Genomic DNA, 15,570 nt, shown 5'->3' on the forward strand with positions numbered 1-15,570 from the left:
GCTCAGTCTGCGATCATCAATTGCTCTTTACAGTCACCATGCTGCGCTTCTACTCATTCTCAATTTTAATCTTTAATATATTCGTCTTTATAAATGCTGAAAAAGTGTGTGAATTATCAACGATTTGCGGCAACGCGATGGAAGCAATGCGGTTGGAATTTTCTCTTAAATTAAATTAATTTTATATTAACATGCTTAAATCTTAGTGTGGAGCAGGAGCGACATGGAGAGATATTGGATGACTTATCTGAGAAACTGGAAAAATGCCTATCAAGAACTGGAGTAGAGACAAAATTGTACGGAAAAAGTTGCGCCGAACCTTCGGTGCTGACGCAGCACAGTGAAATCAACGTCATTGTGGTGCCCGAGTACAGTAAGCACCCCTTTATGGTGGCCTGCGATCAGCTGAGTCACGGTGGTGGCTGGACCATTATATTGCGTCGTAGAGACGGCAGTGAGGACTTTTTCCGAGATTGGAATGACTATAAAAATGGTTTTGGAAAACTGGAGAATGAATTTTTCCTGGGACTCGACAAGCTGCATGCCATAACTTCGTCGGAAACCCAGGAATTATTGTTTTTGCTCGAGGACAATAAGGGAGAACGGCGGTACCAGATATACGATAATTTCAGAATTGGCTCGGAAGAGGATGGTTTCGCCCTGGAATCATTGGGCAATACTTCGGGTAATGCCGGCGATGCTATGGCCACACATTTGGGCCAGAAATTTACCACCAAAGATCGCGACAACGACAAACATAAAACTGTAAATTGTGCCATACATTTTAGCGGTGCTTGGTGGCACAATGACTGTCATCACAGGTGAATATCTAAGTTACTATATTTTATAAATGTATTATATATTTATTTATTAATTTCTCTCTAGCAACTTGGCTGGCAAGTATGGCGATAACACCTATGGAAAGGGCATCAACTGGTATCAGTTTAAGGGGCAGAATTACTCGCTAAAACGTGCTCAAATGATGATAAGGCCCAAGAGGCAGTGACATTGAAATAAAATTCGAAGTATATATCAAATGTGAATAAACACATCTTGTTTTGTTTTACAACGCTCTATTTGTAGATTATTTTGTGATTACCAATTATCTTTTTGAAATAATTAGACTTTATAGTCTATAAATTAAATGATCATGATTCAGTTACTAAGAAAAACGGGAAATGTGTAGAACTTTTACACCCAAAAAAGAAATTTAAAGAGGCTTAATTTTTCTGTGAGGACTGTGAAGAAAAACATACTTTGACTCAAGCCATTACTTCCTTTATTATTTTCCAATTTTTTTTGTTCGCTCTTATAGTTTCTTGCATTAAAGATGGCCGTGATTTTTTCATTTATTCAAAATCTAGGGGCTGTCAGTGCGGCTGATGATTAAGTAATTAGCGAATGCCAGGCAAACGAGGCCAATTAGCTGAAGAACGGAAATTAAGCACACATCACATTAGCCAGCGATGCGATCAAGAGTTGTTCGAGGGCTCGAGCTCGAAGGGCTGGGCTGCAATTCTTTTTGCCGCTTTTTGTGTGGCAATTAGTGCGCCCCGCCGCACTCGCCATCGCAACTGGGGATTGGAGACCTTGGCAGCCGCATTTTTCCCCTTTTCCCGCCGGAGAGAACGAAATCCGGAGCCGGCAAGGAGCTGCATAAAGCGCACATTGAAAATTAATTGCGCCCAGCCCGTATATGCGAGTGTATATCTGTATAACCGTGTGTGTTTGGTGTGCCAGGTACGTGCGTGAGCAGCAAACCGCAGGATCTGGAGGAGGATGAGGAGCAAGAGAAGCAGGACGAGAAGGTCCTGGAGGTACAAGGACCCCTTTGCCAGCGCTGCGGTGGCCGCGTGGTTCTCCCTTTATGAAAAATTAATTTGCTCTTTGTACCGCAATAATATTCCCCTTGATCCCGGCGAAATTCCCCTCGACTGTGCTGGCAACCAGAGCGTATGATTAATTTTTTGTCCTGACTCGAACAAAGTGTTGCCTCGAAGATTTTTCGGTCTTTGCCGCGCTCAAGTGGTCCACATTCACATGCCAATTTAACTCAATTGATATATGGTTCTGTACTCAAATTGGTATTCTTAAGCAAATTGGTATTGCAATAAACCATATTTACTTAAAAGTTATAAGTAGAAGAAACTTTGGTGTAGTTGCCTTTCAACCAAGTTCTTACCTTTACCTTTACATTATGAAGTAACCAGGTAATCAATAAATATTAAATATTAAAAATTTTAAATAAAATTCATTGTAGTTTTGTTAAAGTTTTCTGATATTTTACAAAAATACAAATATTATTCAAGCCTTTTTTTATTTGTACAGTGTTTTTTTATAGAACTAAAAATTTCTAAAATTTTAATTAAGTAAATATAGTTGACGGTAATCGGTTTGAGAAAGCCAACTGTAAAGAATCAAGTGCAGGACCCAAAACTTATTTTCCATCACATGCCATTGAGGGGTTGTTCGGCACTTGAACGTGTAATTCCATAAAACTTCTCGCTCTGTTTAGTTTTGGCACAAGTGCAGCAGCTTGGGCAACACTTTTGCCAGCCAGATAGAAATAGAAACGACTGCTATATTTGCACCGCAACAAACAATGCATATTTCGCAAACACCACAACAACAGGCCCGATGACAACGTCGACGGAACTAGTTCGCCAGTAACTTCTTGGAAAACTTTTCACAAAGTCGAGCGTTCTTTTTTTGGATCTTTTTGTTAGGGGTTGCCCACATTAGAGCTTGGGGAAACCGCAGAAAATTATGCAACACAATATGAAATGCATTTGAGAGACAAGTGAATCTTGTCAAGTGGCAGGGCAGAACGCCAGGGAGCTCGTAGTCGAGCACTTGAGTCGGTGCTTTAATCAAAAGTCAAATATTTCATGCCAGCCGGACAGGCTCTGGAAAATCTCTCAGTCCGCCCACATCGCCCATCTCGCATCCCCTTCCTCCTCTGAATTCTGCATTCTGGATTCTGGTGGGTGAGTGCAGCATCTGCTGTCGGGATGCAAATGCAGCCGCTACTAACCCGCACAATAGACACCGCCGTCAACGCCTCGTCGTCCCCACACGCCAGGAAACTTTCCTCGCCTACACAGTTTTACTGCCTGCACTAAAAAAATAATTTAGTGAAAAAAAGCACTTATTTCTTTTACATTTTATAAGGAATTTTATATCTAAATTATAGGAATAAAATAATAATAATAATAAATAATCTATAATTCACCTATGTAAATGAACAAAAATGTCTGGAATATAAATATTATTTTATTTGTTAGTTAATAAATTAGAAGTCGAAATTTAAGAATTTCGAATTCAATCAAGCACTTAAGAATTATATAATTATATAATATGTAATTTACCTATGTATATAAATAAAAATTTATTTATTTAATCCATATATAAACTTTTTTTCAAAAGTTTAAATTATAAATTTATGTAAATATATTAACATATGAGATTAATTCGTTTCTCCGCGTGCAGCAATGCCGGGATCACAGTGAAACCCAGGGCTTGGGGGAAGGCCCGAATGCCTGCGCACTTGCAGCCACTTCGGATGACTCCGGCTTGGCTCATGACTCCACATCCCGTAACGCCACACCCACACCCCATTCTCAAGCCCATTCCTCTCCAGCGCTGGCTGCTTTCATGGAAATTACATTTTTGCATTGCCGTCGTCGTCGTCGTAGTCGCAGTCGTCGTTGTCGCTGCTGCTACTCAAGTAAATGCAAATATTTCTCATTTCTCTTACGAAAATTGTCAAATGTATTCAAAAATGTGCGCCGCATGCGAAATCTTTCTGAATATGTATGCGTCCGACTCAAGCCCCGTTCTTTATTTGGATTCCAATGCAAATCAGAGATGCAGGGATTTTAGCTCTTAAAATTACATGACCGAATCATATGAAATTGGCTATTGGTTTTAGCTGCATGCATGCATGCGACTTTTCGATGGGACTTTTATTCGGCACAAGCATGGCCATTTAAATATTTATGCGAATATTTAGGATGTGCTTTGTAGTGGCTCATATTTAATGTAAACTTAAATTTGTAAACTTTTATTAATTAATTAGGCTGTGTAGGCTGGTTTTCACTCCTACATTTTAAAATCAAAACTGCGGTTTTTGGTTTCTAGCTTTGGATTAAAACACAATTTTTAATTAAACAACTAATTAAACTAATTGACGGAAAGCCATAGCCGGAATTATAATTTTAATCAATTAAAATCTATTAAAAAAGATAATTTTACTAATTTATAAGTCTTACTAGTTGTACTCAAATATTTAATACACATTACGAAGATTAAATGTTGTGGCCCACCTGACGGATACGCAATCTTAGCGAATTTTCTGAGTTTCAAAAGTTTCTTAACCTTCAAGGTAATGCTCGAGTTTAACGATTTTTGCTTACCTTTTTGAGGGCTTTAAACTTTTTAAGTCTTTTGTTAAAAGGGTTTCCTTGTTTAATCTGAGCATTATCATGGTCATTAAAATTTACGTTATTTCATTTTAAGCCTTGTTCCAATACCCAGCAATCCGTTGACTTCATTACATTATTTCGGCTTAGATTTAAAACTGTTGCGATCAATGTTTAACCCAATTTATGATTATTTGCACACCATTACATTTCCTAATTGATTTTCCATTCGTTTCCAGCTTGTCATTGCCACAAAAGCAATTGATAAAAATATATACAGACTCAGTTAGGCGATGCATAATTTGCTGATATTTTCGTTCAGTTTGTTATTCATTTTGAGGGAAACGAAAACAGACATGAATTCGACATAATGGCAACATTGCCAGCTGTTTAAAAATGAATGCAAATGGGTATGTAATTAAATAAATTAATTAAGCGACCAACAACGAGACAAAAGAGATACTTGATGCCAAAACAGGAGTGGGGTAATCCGCACACCCACAAGTGAATCAACGACATTAAAGCCGTGAAGTATATTTGTTTTTAATAAGACCAGTTTAAAAGGATTTAACTTGCACATCGACATCTGCTAAACGTAAGCTGATTAAGTTTAAAAATTTTCCAGATAGCAAAAATCTGAGCATATATTTCATTAAAAATATACCAAATTGTTTGTGGAATAAAATACATTCTGTACTTGGTTTTCTCCAAAAAATCTTTGCCAAAGAGCAAATCGAAAATTGTTTTTATTTATGATATTCGATTTGGCATTATTTATCACATACATTTTTGTTGTTCCAGCAATACTTCTGAAAGTGTCGAACAACTAGCAATTGCGGCAACGAAAACATAAAATATCTGTCCTCAGCATTTTGCAAGCATCCTTTGCCAAAAGTATTGATACACATTTTTCATCTTTTCGCACTACCATTTGCCATAAATTCAATTTCAAAATAATATTTATTTATTTGTGCTATTTTTATGTTACGCTGGAATAAATCTTAGCTTTGACTTGCTTGGTTGAATTACTATATGAATTCAATTACTTAAAAAGTTTGATTTTAAAAAGGGAATATTTATGAAAAGTTTTTATGGTCTTTTTTTTGGCCCTATGTATTTGTTAATTTTTGTTGTTACTTATTTAATGGTATCATATTTTATTTATTTTTTAATCAATCTACGTTGGTATATAAATTCACATTTAATTCACTGCTTAGCTCTTATACAAAAGCCAAACGACCAACTTACAATCCACTCGACGACCGCAAAGCTACAACATTTTGTAGCTTTACTTCGGTTGTCGCCCAACAACTGTAATGTGACTGCTGAATTGGTGGTGGGTTTCAAATTAAATAGCTGAATGCAAGTGGAGACTCTCTTTACAGACTGTTTAGTGGTAGAAAGTTGATGTAATTAAATAAAATATTTTATTGTTAAATCCAGAAAGTAAATTTGCATTGTATTTATTATTATGGTTTTATATTTCATTTAAATATACAATTTTAAATTCAATAGTCAGATATATATTTTTACTATTTAACTATTTGTAAAACCAATTTTAATCATCATCTCTGATTTGCTTTCTTGTTTATCTTGCTCACAGAGTTAAAATGGACTTGGGCATTTGGAAATGCCTTCCAATTATAAATGATATTTCAATGACAAGCCACAGTGCATATAGAAGGAGACATTTTCCTTCTTCGACTCCGTCTGTCAATCAATGGAAATGAAAAAGAGACATTTTTATTTGGCCAATTCTAGACAGGTCCCCCTCAACCAGGCCCCTATCGAGTTGCCAGTGGAGTTGTGTTGTCCCTGGTGGAAACAAGGACTCAACTTGAGCTCCGGCTAGGCCTGCTTCATCCGTCACGGTCCTCCGATCAAATTGAATTGACATGTGTGACTCGGTTTGCATTTGGCCAGAGTCTGAGTCAGAATTTCGCAAATGCCCGTGGTCCGGGCTTTTTCCCCAGCCCCGAAATGAGCAAATTCCGGCAGTTTGAATGAGTCATGTAACCGAAGCTTTAACTTGCCATGTGAACGAACTCCGGCCGCAATAAATTTCGAATGAAACCGAAGCGAACCAAAAACTCAGGAACGTGGAACTGTGGGGCTGTGCTGCACTTAAGTTTATTTCCCTCTGCAGAGTCAACACAATCAAATCAAGTGAATGTGTGGGGCTCCCCGGAGATTGTAAGTTCGATTGCAGTGCGTTTATTTGCGGAGACTCCACTGCAAAAGTCAATTGACTCAATAAATTATTTTTAAAGCAATCAGAGCTACTTTTGCGACAAAAATGCAATCGAAAAGTTTGCTATTTTATGTCTTTTGGGAATTTTGCGCCGACAAATTTATTCCAACTGACTCGAATATGTATCTTTGAGTATTAGAAGTTTGAGAAGGAAATAAAGTGAATTGAAGAAAAGTTTGGAGATGATAAAAGTTGTTTAAAATTCGAAATGTGATTGATTAATTCGATTTTTGCTTGTTTTATTTTCAGGCTTCAACAAAATGGTCATCTGAGTTCTATATCTAAATGTATAGAAGACAAGATTATTGCAGCTCAAAATATACAATTCAGGTATTCATTTTTCAGAGCTCTTCGAATCTGAGAGAATTAAATGAATATAATTTTTTCCTTAATCCTTAAAGTGGACTTCCAATTTAAACGCTGAAACTGAAACGCAAGAAGCTCTCAATTAGAGCAAAACCAATTCATGTCATTTGTGGCTGCATTGAGCAATTTGAAATATTTTCAATTATATTTGGCTTGGATGGCTTGTGGGTTCCGGGTTGCCTTGGCCGATGGCTTCTCACAAGTGAAATTAGCCAAATTATTGGGGTAAACAGGGGCCGAGCCGACAAGTCGTCTTGTTTGCGCTTAAAATTTAATTTCACGCACAATTGAGTTCATGCATAATTTGAGTCCGGGGTGATAAATTATTGCTATTATTACACACGGCGGCGGGAGGCTTAAGAGAGGTGTTTCGTGGAGCCGCAAGCTGACCAGGCCACATTGCATTCGCCGGTTGCGAAGGACTAAAGGACGAAGGATCTGGAGAAGCCGGCGCAGGGACATGGACAAAATAATGACCCCTCCCCACGTCCTTGTTATTGCCAGGCTCGTTGGCTGCGTTCATTAATTCGCTGCCATAAAACCCGGCCAGGGGCATATTTTGCTAGCCTGAATTTGCATACTTCGGCACTTGGAGGAAAAAAGGTAATATAAGCATCTAAACATTACAGACTTATTTTCTTTATCGATAAAAAATGTTTTATTATTAAAAGTTTAAAAATAAATAAAACGTTATAAATTGACTGATTGTTAGCTAACATTTTCATATTTTTTAATATAATAATAATAATAATATAATAAAAATAGTATTCACCAATCTAGTTCAAAAAAAAAATATAAAAAGACTAAATAAAGTCTTTGAATAATGTAAATAAAAAATAAATCAGAGAAAATGGTTTGCTTGGGTTATTTACATTTATTTAGAGAGTCTTTGAAAGTGTGTATGTACTTTAAAGTTGTAAAATATAAAGTAAAAAACGAAATAAAATGGAATCCGCGGCTTTAAGAATACACTTTCTTAGTTTTGCTCTTAGCTACTTTTGATTAGGCCCAGCTAATAAATGTACATATGTTTTAAGGAATTACGTTGTAATGATTTCAGAGTTTTAACATTAATTTTGTGCAGTGTATGGGGAGGGCGATGAAGTAACAGGAGGCACCTGTTACCGCGCCGCAAGACTCGAGCCAGCGCCAGGATCCTGGCCAAAACGCCTACAACACATGTCTGCTCATAATTAATGTGTAAATTGTAAAGCTCCGCTCGCCCACTTCACCAGCCTTCCCATTTCCAACTATTCCATTGTGGCCATGTTGAACAGCGAGGGCAACCAGCGCGACAACAAGCGGGGTACACCGGCACACTGGTACTGGGGTGTCCCAGGCCAGTTAATACAAAAACAGCAACATCAATAGACGAGCTAAACTGCCCCCCAAGCACCCACACAAAATGCGTCATGACGCCGAACAAACTTAATTGCATTCATGTAGTCCACGTTCACCTGGCCACCGACGTCCAAATGGATCCGCATCCGCTACAAACAAAGCTCGCTCTGAATCACATTCCCATATTTATGGCTTTCAATTGTTCGATTGCTGCAAACAATAGTTTGGGGTCAGTTGAGGTTACTTTATTGGGGGAATACCCCTCGTTTTATTGATATTGATGATTATAAACCCATTAGTATGTCAATTGATGAGTCAAACCCTTAAATGTTTATTCCTACTCATCTTTACCTTCTTAGAAACTTTTATACAGATCAGGTTTTTTTTAGAGCTAAAGATTACAATGGCAATTCATCGGTTTATAACTTAAATAGTGTTTTATTTTTAGAAATAATCAGTGGCAATTATTCTATACGGTAAGCCCCGACTTAATAATGGAATATAGAAATATAGTCTACACTATCTCGTCATTCATCATTTAACAGCACAGATCAATTTGTAATATAGAATTTCTAAACTATTCTTGACTAGAATTACTGGGGGAAATAGAACGCAATTATTTCAGGTTGAAATATTATCTTTAAATCTTGTATTATTTTATTCATTTAGAACCCTCAACATTGAGAATTTCATAGGTGAGATTATGCCGATCATGATATAATTTACAATAATTATTTAGAGTTAAAAAGGCGTCCAAGGCATTTGGCAGTTCAAAAACTAAACGTCTTTTTCCGCTCTTCACAACTTTCACACTGAAAACTAGTTCCGGAAGATTGAGTTCCTCAGTTAGTGCCTTATTTAAACTCTCCAGAGGATCACCGACTTTTTTGTAACTGATGAAAATCAAACGAACGTATCCAGAAGACTCATCAAGTTGAAAGTCGCGGCACTTATCTAGACTTTTAACATCGCTCGTTACCCATACGCCCCGTTGTCCATTGTAATCACTGGATTCGGTTCCTTGATCAACTTTGATCGGCTCCCAAAGAGGATATTCTCGTTTATTTTGCTCATCCTCAGAGGGAAACACAAAGTCATTAACGTATGGCTTGGCATCTGTTATTAGCAAAAAACTATTATTACTCGGCAATAACCACAAACGTTTAGTCTTACCAGCAAAACAATTGCACAATAATAGAGAACCGAAAATCAAACATATTCGTAGTATTTCTAGTTCGCGCATTGCGGCAGTTACTTGTTTGCGATCCAAGTTGCCGAGATTAACTGAGGTTCTATAATTCTATTCTCATTTTGCAAGCCAGGTAGAGAATAGAGTACGGTTGATTTTCAATCACTCTCTATATAAAAGCTATCTGAGAGATTAGTTTATTGATTGGGAAATACAAACTTAGTTTATAGAATTTACTCAGAGAGACTCAGACTCAGGTGTGAATTGACTTATTGACTTTCTATACAACAGACTATGGATTATAATAATTATTGTATTATTGATGATTAACTATAAAAGCACAACTTTGATGATAATTATGTTTTGTTTTACTTTTAGAGTATTGGATTTGCAAAATTTTATGAGTTAAGAGTTTTTGGGTTTAACTAACATTGCTTAAATAAAAATAAAGGTTTATTATTATATGTTTTAAATACTACAAAACTTTGTATACCTAAATTCATATACACATACCATAACCCAAGTAATATGGGCCAGCTGATGTGTATATGAGCTGTGCTTTGTGTTTACAATCTTTATTTTTTTTTTAGGAAAGGGGGAGAAATTGAGTTGTCGAGTGCAGCGAACGACCTTTGTGACATGAACAGGATTCTGTGGGCTTTTGTAGCCATTGACTTGAAACCCTGCCAGCCATTAGTGAGATTAAAACTATGACTAAAGCCGAGGCTGAAGGAACGAACGGCTCACAAGGGGGCACAATGTCGCATCACAGGATTTGGCTTTGTTTCAGCTCGAACAATGGGCGTATCTCTCTCTGTTGCTGTGACGCAATGCGTACATTGTCCTTCGCAGGACAATCGTCGGCAAAACGAGGCCGAGCAGGGGGAATTGAAAAAGATATACCGCTCAGTAATGCAAACATAAAACATACATCCATAACAATTCAGTTGACACAAATGCAGGCCATCCATGGAAACTATTCGTTATTCGTTGCTCGTTATTCGTTCTAATCCAAAAGGCATTGTTCGCCTGCCAGCCATTCACAATTCATTCGCATCGGACTGCAGCGCAATTTGTTTAATGCTGCATCGAATAAAGGCTACTCCAACTGCCGCAGATCTGACAGCACTGTAATTGACAGCTGATTATGCAATTCATTCGACGTCGACTCATTACTCGTGGATTCGAACTGGCTTTCGGCAAACTGCAATTAATCATTCCCGCAAAAGTGGACAGACAAATTGAAGCTCCGGGCTGTCTGAATCCACATTTGCTGGGATAATTAACCCACTTAACTGATGGGCATAGGGCATCAAGTCTTAAAGATATGTTTCCAAAATTAAGATTAATATCGTTTATATTGTATTTTATTTTATTTATTATTTTTTAATAAATACCTTTTTACTGACTAAAATTAGTTTTAGCTTGTTGTTTTTATCTGACTAAAAAATGCAGATATATTTAATTTGCGGTGTGTCAAGAAGATCAAAGTCTTGTACTGAATGTACTCAACTTCGGCATCTGTAATTAAATTTAATGCTCAACCCTTTCAATTAACCACCAAAAAAGTTATTTGAACGCCAGGCTCATGAAAGGCGCCTTTATTGTGGTGGCGCCAAATATTCCTCGAGAAAATATGAAAAGTACCTTCTACAACAGCTCGGGTTAAAATAATATGCCAACATGCCAAATAATATATTTTTCTTAGCTCAAATATTTTTAAGAGCAGAAATCAAATTCCAAATACCAAGCTCTTTTTTAATTTGATTTTATATTTTAGCATTTAACCAAATCCAAAAGATTGGTTTTCTTTTGTTATATTGTCCAAAGTTTTATTTATAATTATGTATTTAATGATAGTCGTATTTGGGTTTTATAATCTATGGATTTTTTGTGATGCCATAAATTTGAACGCAGCTGCATCCTCAGCTTTTTCATTAAATTGGCTTCTCTTTGTTGCGGTTTTTAGCGAGACTGCTTTTCATTTCTCACCTTCATTGTGATTTTGTCCATAGTCAGTTATATTTTAGGGTTTGTTGGCTGACAAACTTCACAAATCGGCATCCACTCCTCGGTTTGTACAAAACAATCAAATGGCCCTCATATCTCAAGTCAAACCGTCAAACTCAGCGGAGAGCTTCAATAAATTCTAGAGCAATAAAGGGCAGGACGTGGAAGAAAGGAAGAGGTGGATATTCGTTAACTTGAAGCTTGGCAGAAACTGGAACGTTGTGCATTGTTTGCTCGGCAATATGGTCACAGCAGTTATATTAAATTCCTACAAAGGCTTCGCCGCTTCTTCGCCCACCCCGCGGCGCAGAAGAAAGGCAATAAAAATCATTTAACAAAGTCAAACAACAATAAAAATTAAACTTTGCCGTCAACACAGGAAAAGAAAAAGAACGAGGCAGCTTTTAGCAGTGGAGCGTAAAAATACGCTAAAGTACACAGAAAGCGGGGCAAAATTAAATAATAAATATAAATATAGCGCATATAGAAGGCGAAATGCGAGATTTGAGCAGGCGAAACTTTTCGCAAATTAATTTTCAAATCTGTGCACGGCCGACATGTGAGTCGGTGTCATTGTGCCAGGTCGCAAGTCCCAGGACCCAGTTCCCAGGACTCAGGATCCAGGATTCATCCAGGACATAACGATTTATTATGTCATGCCTCGTCAGGTGGCAGGCAGGATGGAATTAGAGGAGCAGGAGGTGGGCATCATCATAAATCAATCCATTTGATGAGCCACACTCTGAGGGATGGGCGCGGGTGAATTTAATTACACTTAAGCAGCAGGACGAGCCAAGGATCCCATCCGGAATCGTCACACATCTGACCCCTTCCTCATTTCCTCCCCCTTCCCACTTCCCATTCTCGAATGACAAATAATTCCCTTCGATATCTAACCACTTCGATTTGATGCCGGTTGCAATGCAATATTGCTAAGTGCTTCTCGGCCTTTCCGTGACTTGACAAAAGGTACGGAAACGTTTGCCTTTGTCGTTCGTCCGATATTGGTTTTGATTTGAAAGGCTCTCGACCTGATGGCAGTGTATTTAGCATTTACAGAAACTCGTTTGCATGGTTGCCTATTTCAGAGTCTCGTTAATCAAAGCATTAGAACTTGGTCAAATTAGAAATGTAATACTCAATACTCGGTAAGAGTAAGACGGTTTGATCGAGAACATATGTCGTATCTGCCCGGAAACATTAGAAAAGTTTTAATAAATTTTAAAATTAGTTAAACATGTACTTTAATCGCGATATTAAAAAAGTTCATACTTATCATAATAATGAATCCATTTATTTAATATATATTGAATTTAATGAAAATATTATATTTAATTTTAGTATGCAATTTGATAGCAAGATATTTTTTTACTATTCCATTTCTTTAATTTCGTTACTATATATATACTAATTTTTAAAATGTACACTAAAAAATCTATTGAAAAATGAAACATTACCAATCAGTCAGTATATTTTCAGATATTGCTTTCTCTATACATTCCCCTACATATTTGCAATCATTTTAAGGCAATCGCAGAGGCAATCAAGTAGCTGGAAACCCATTCACTAGAAATGGAAATTACCAAGTCCCCAGAAAAGCCACATGAACTATTCAAGCTTTCTGCACCTGCAGATGAAACATGTAAAATGCAAACGAGTTTTTTATCACGCACACCCAACATTTCGGGGGCGCACTTCGTGCAATTACATTTTTTGGGGGAAGTGAATACTCCGCGAAAGGAAACAGGCACTTTGAAGGGCAGGGGAAAGGGGAGGTTGTAGGGGTGAAAGCCCTAAGTTTGTCATGCGAAAATCATACAAACTTGGTTTTCGTGTGCTCGCAAAAGTAATTGAGGCGGAAATCCCTAATTGGCACCTTCAACTCAGCGACGGCGACAAAAAAAAAAAAAGAAATCATCACAAGCATAGATGAAGGAGAAGCTAAAGATGGAAACTTGCATCCCAAAGAAGGGAGTCTTCGAGGAAAAGATGGCACACGTAGTCTCATGCAAATGGGAAAACTTTGCTCATCAGCGCACACAAATTGAGTGAAATTATCAGTTCAAGTGAAATTTACACTTGCTTGTTGTCGCCTCCCAATGGCACTGCAAAGAAGATGTTTTAAAATTTATTAAACATGTTAAAAAGATCTAAATCTAAGAAATCTACGAAATCCATAAGGTATAGCACCGCATTTTACCCATTTTTTTAAGGAATAATTTAATTAGCTTAGCTTACTATATTAATTTCTTAATCTCTTTAAGAGAGTTGAAGAATTTTCTCTCAATGTTTTCCCATCTTCTATTATTGCTAAAATAAATTGAATATTCATTTTGGTTCTCAACATTTATTAACACAGTTTTACAAAATTTAAACGTTTTAATAAAATATTTAAATCAAGGGGTTACATTATTTAAATACTTTAAACTTCTACAAATCTTAAACACTTTTTAAGGACTTTCTGGGCAAAAAATGTGAAAAGAAATTTTACTGCCAAACCAAAAGCTTATTTTTTCAAGTGTGCCTGCGGTATTTTCCTTCAAGATGCCACAGCTCGAATATGCAAATGTAACTCAACACTTTTCCCACGGAGCATTCTAATTCCGCTTAGCTGCAAATCCAATTAAACATAGAGCCAGAGCATTGCCAAAAAAATAAAAGTAAATAAAAGGAAACATGTGTGCGATACTTTCGCACTTCTCGCCGGCATCTGGTAGTCGCGTTCTCCGGCAGATTAATGACCAAAAAGTTTGGTGCCAAAAGCGGCGACATCTGCAAAATTGTAACCACATCCTGCCAAGATCCGGGGCGAACCAAAAAAGCAGCCAAGTGACTGCACCCATGGTCTTCATATTTCAACCCACTTAATAGACTCTTTTTTTTTTGGCCACAAGGAAACGAAATTTTATGGCCCCTTAATGGGTTAAATAACGTTAATGAGCAGCTCTTCATAAAACTGAGGGATAAAGTTTATTTTAATTACCTTATTTTTGTGGAAAATTTGGCAAAATATTTTTTTAAAAAAAAGGGAGTTGCTTGAAATTTGATTTAAAGCAATAAATTAAAATACATTAGGCCTTCTTCTTATTGAGTCTTTGTGGTATGCTAAAATATAATTTCTTTTTAAATAAGGTTTAATAAATAAAATAATTTGTTTAAGCCTTTAATAAGAACCTTCTGAAAACCACATCAATCAGCAGTTATATCGCATATTCTTCAACTCTCGCACCAAATTTTCCGCCCAGGCCACACGCTGTGAAACATTCATGTGAAGGGCAAAATCAAAGTTCATTATTGCTGCAGTTGTGGCAGGAACATTTCGGAGGGAAAGGTCTCTCCATCCATCCTTCGTCTCCACATGGCGTATACGCAATATAAATACGTAATTGCATGAAACACCATGGAAAACGGGCAGAGCCATTGATCAACTGGCAGTCAGCTGAAAGATGAAAGGCGAAAGCATCGAAATCATCGAAAAGAAGGAAGGGGAGTTCTGTAGGAAACGAGAAGCTCATCAACTAAATGCAAAGTTCTTCCAGGCAGCCTGCGCTGTAGAACAAGAATAATTGACGACGACACGACGTTGGATAATGAGGGGAATCCCCACACACACACACACGCACATACGACACACACACAAACACACACACAGGATATGACAGGGAAACGCTTCGTCAAGCTAATGCAGACTGCTCCTTGCAGCACTATAATCCTGCAGAAACACTTGAAAATGATGGATGCAAATTATCGTTTTCTGCAACGCATGCAAATGCACAAAATTACTTTCACATGATTAATGCTCTACCGGGGCAAAAGCAGTTCCAGCTCCAACTCCATCATCATCGTCATCGTCATCTTTTCATTATTTCATGATTTCATTATTTCATAATTAATCCAGCAAAAGAAGAGAAAAGAAAAAGAGCCGACGCTCGTTGAACTTCATTTGAAATTCATATTTTAAATATTCGTCAGTCAATTAGAGAGCCAAAGAC

General features: G+C 37.2%; 2 protein-coding genes across 2 annotated transcripts; one reads left to right on the top strand and one right to left on the bottom strand.

Annotated features, from left to right (window-relative positions):
* Positions 1-1,043, top strand: LOC108147831 (ryncolin-2-like). The gene is made up of 3 exons (XM_017274585.2): positions 1-151; positions 207-821; positions 886-1,043. Exons 1-3 carry the CDS (start codon positions 39-41, stop codon positions 1,004-1,006), a joined length of 849 nt encoding a protein of 282 aa, XP_017130074.1. The 5' UTR covers positions 1-38; the 3' UTR covers positions 1,007-1,043.
* Positions 1,044-8,613: 7,570 nt separating this feature from the next.
* Positions 8,614-9,649, bottom strand: LOC108147863. Its single transcript, XM_017274621.2, has 2 exons — positions 9,553-9,649; positions 8,614-9,495 (listed from the first exon to the last, which is right to left on the bottom strand). Exons 1-2 carry the CDS (start codon positions 9,620-9,622, stop codon positions 9,041-9,043), a joined length of 525 nt encoding a protein of 174 aa, XP_017130110.1. The 5' UTR covers positions 9,623-9,649; the 3' UTR covers positions 8,614-9,040.
* Positions 9,650-15,570: the final 5,921 nt, after the last annotated feature.

Source organism: Drosophila elegans, unplaced genomic scaffold, assembly GCF_018152505.1.
Source record: "Drosophila elegans isolate 14027-0461.03 unplaced genomic scaffold, ASM1815250v1 contig_814, whole genome shotgun sequence".
NCBI lineage: Eukaryota > Metazoa > Arthropoda > Insecta > Diptera > Drosophilidae > Drosophila > Drosophila elegans.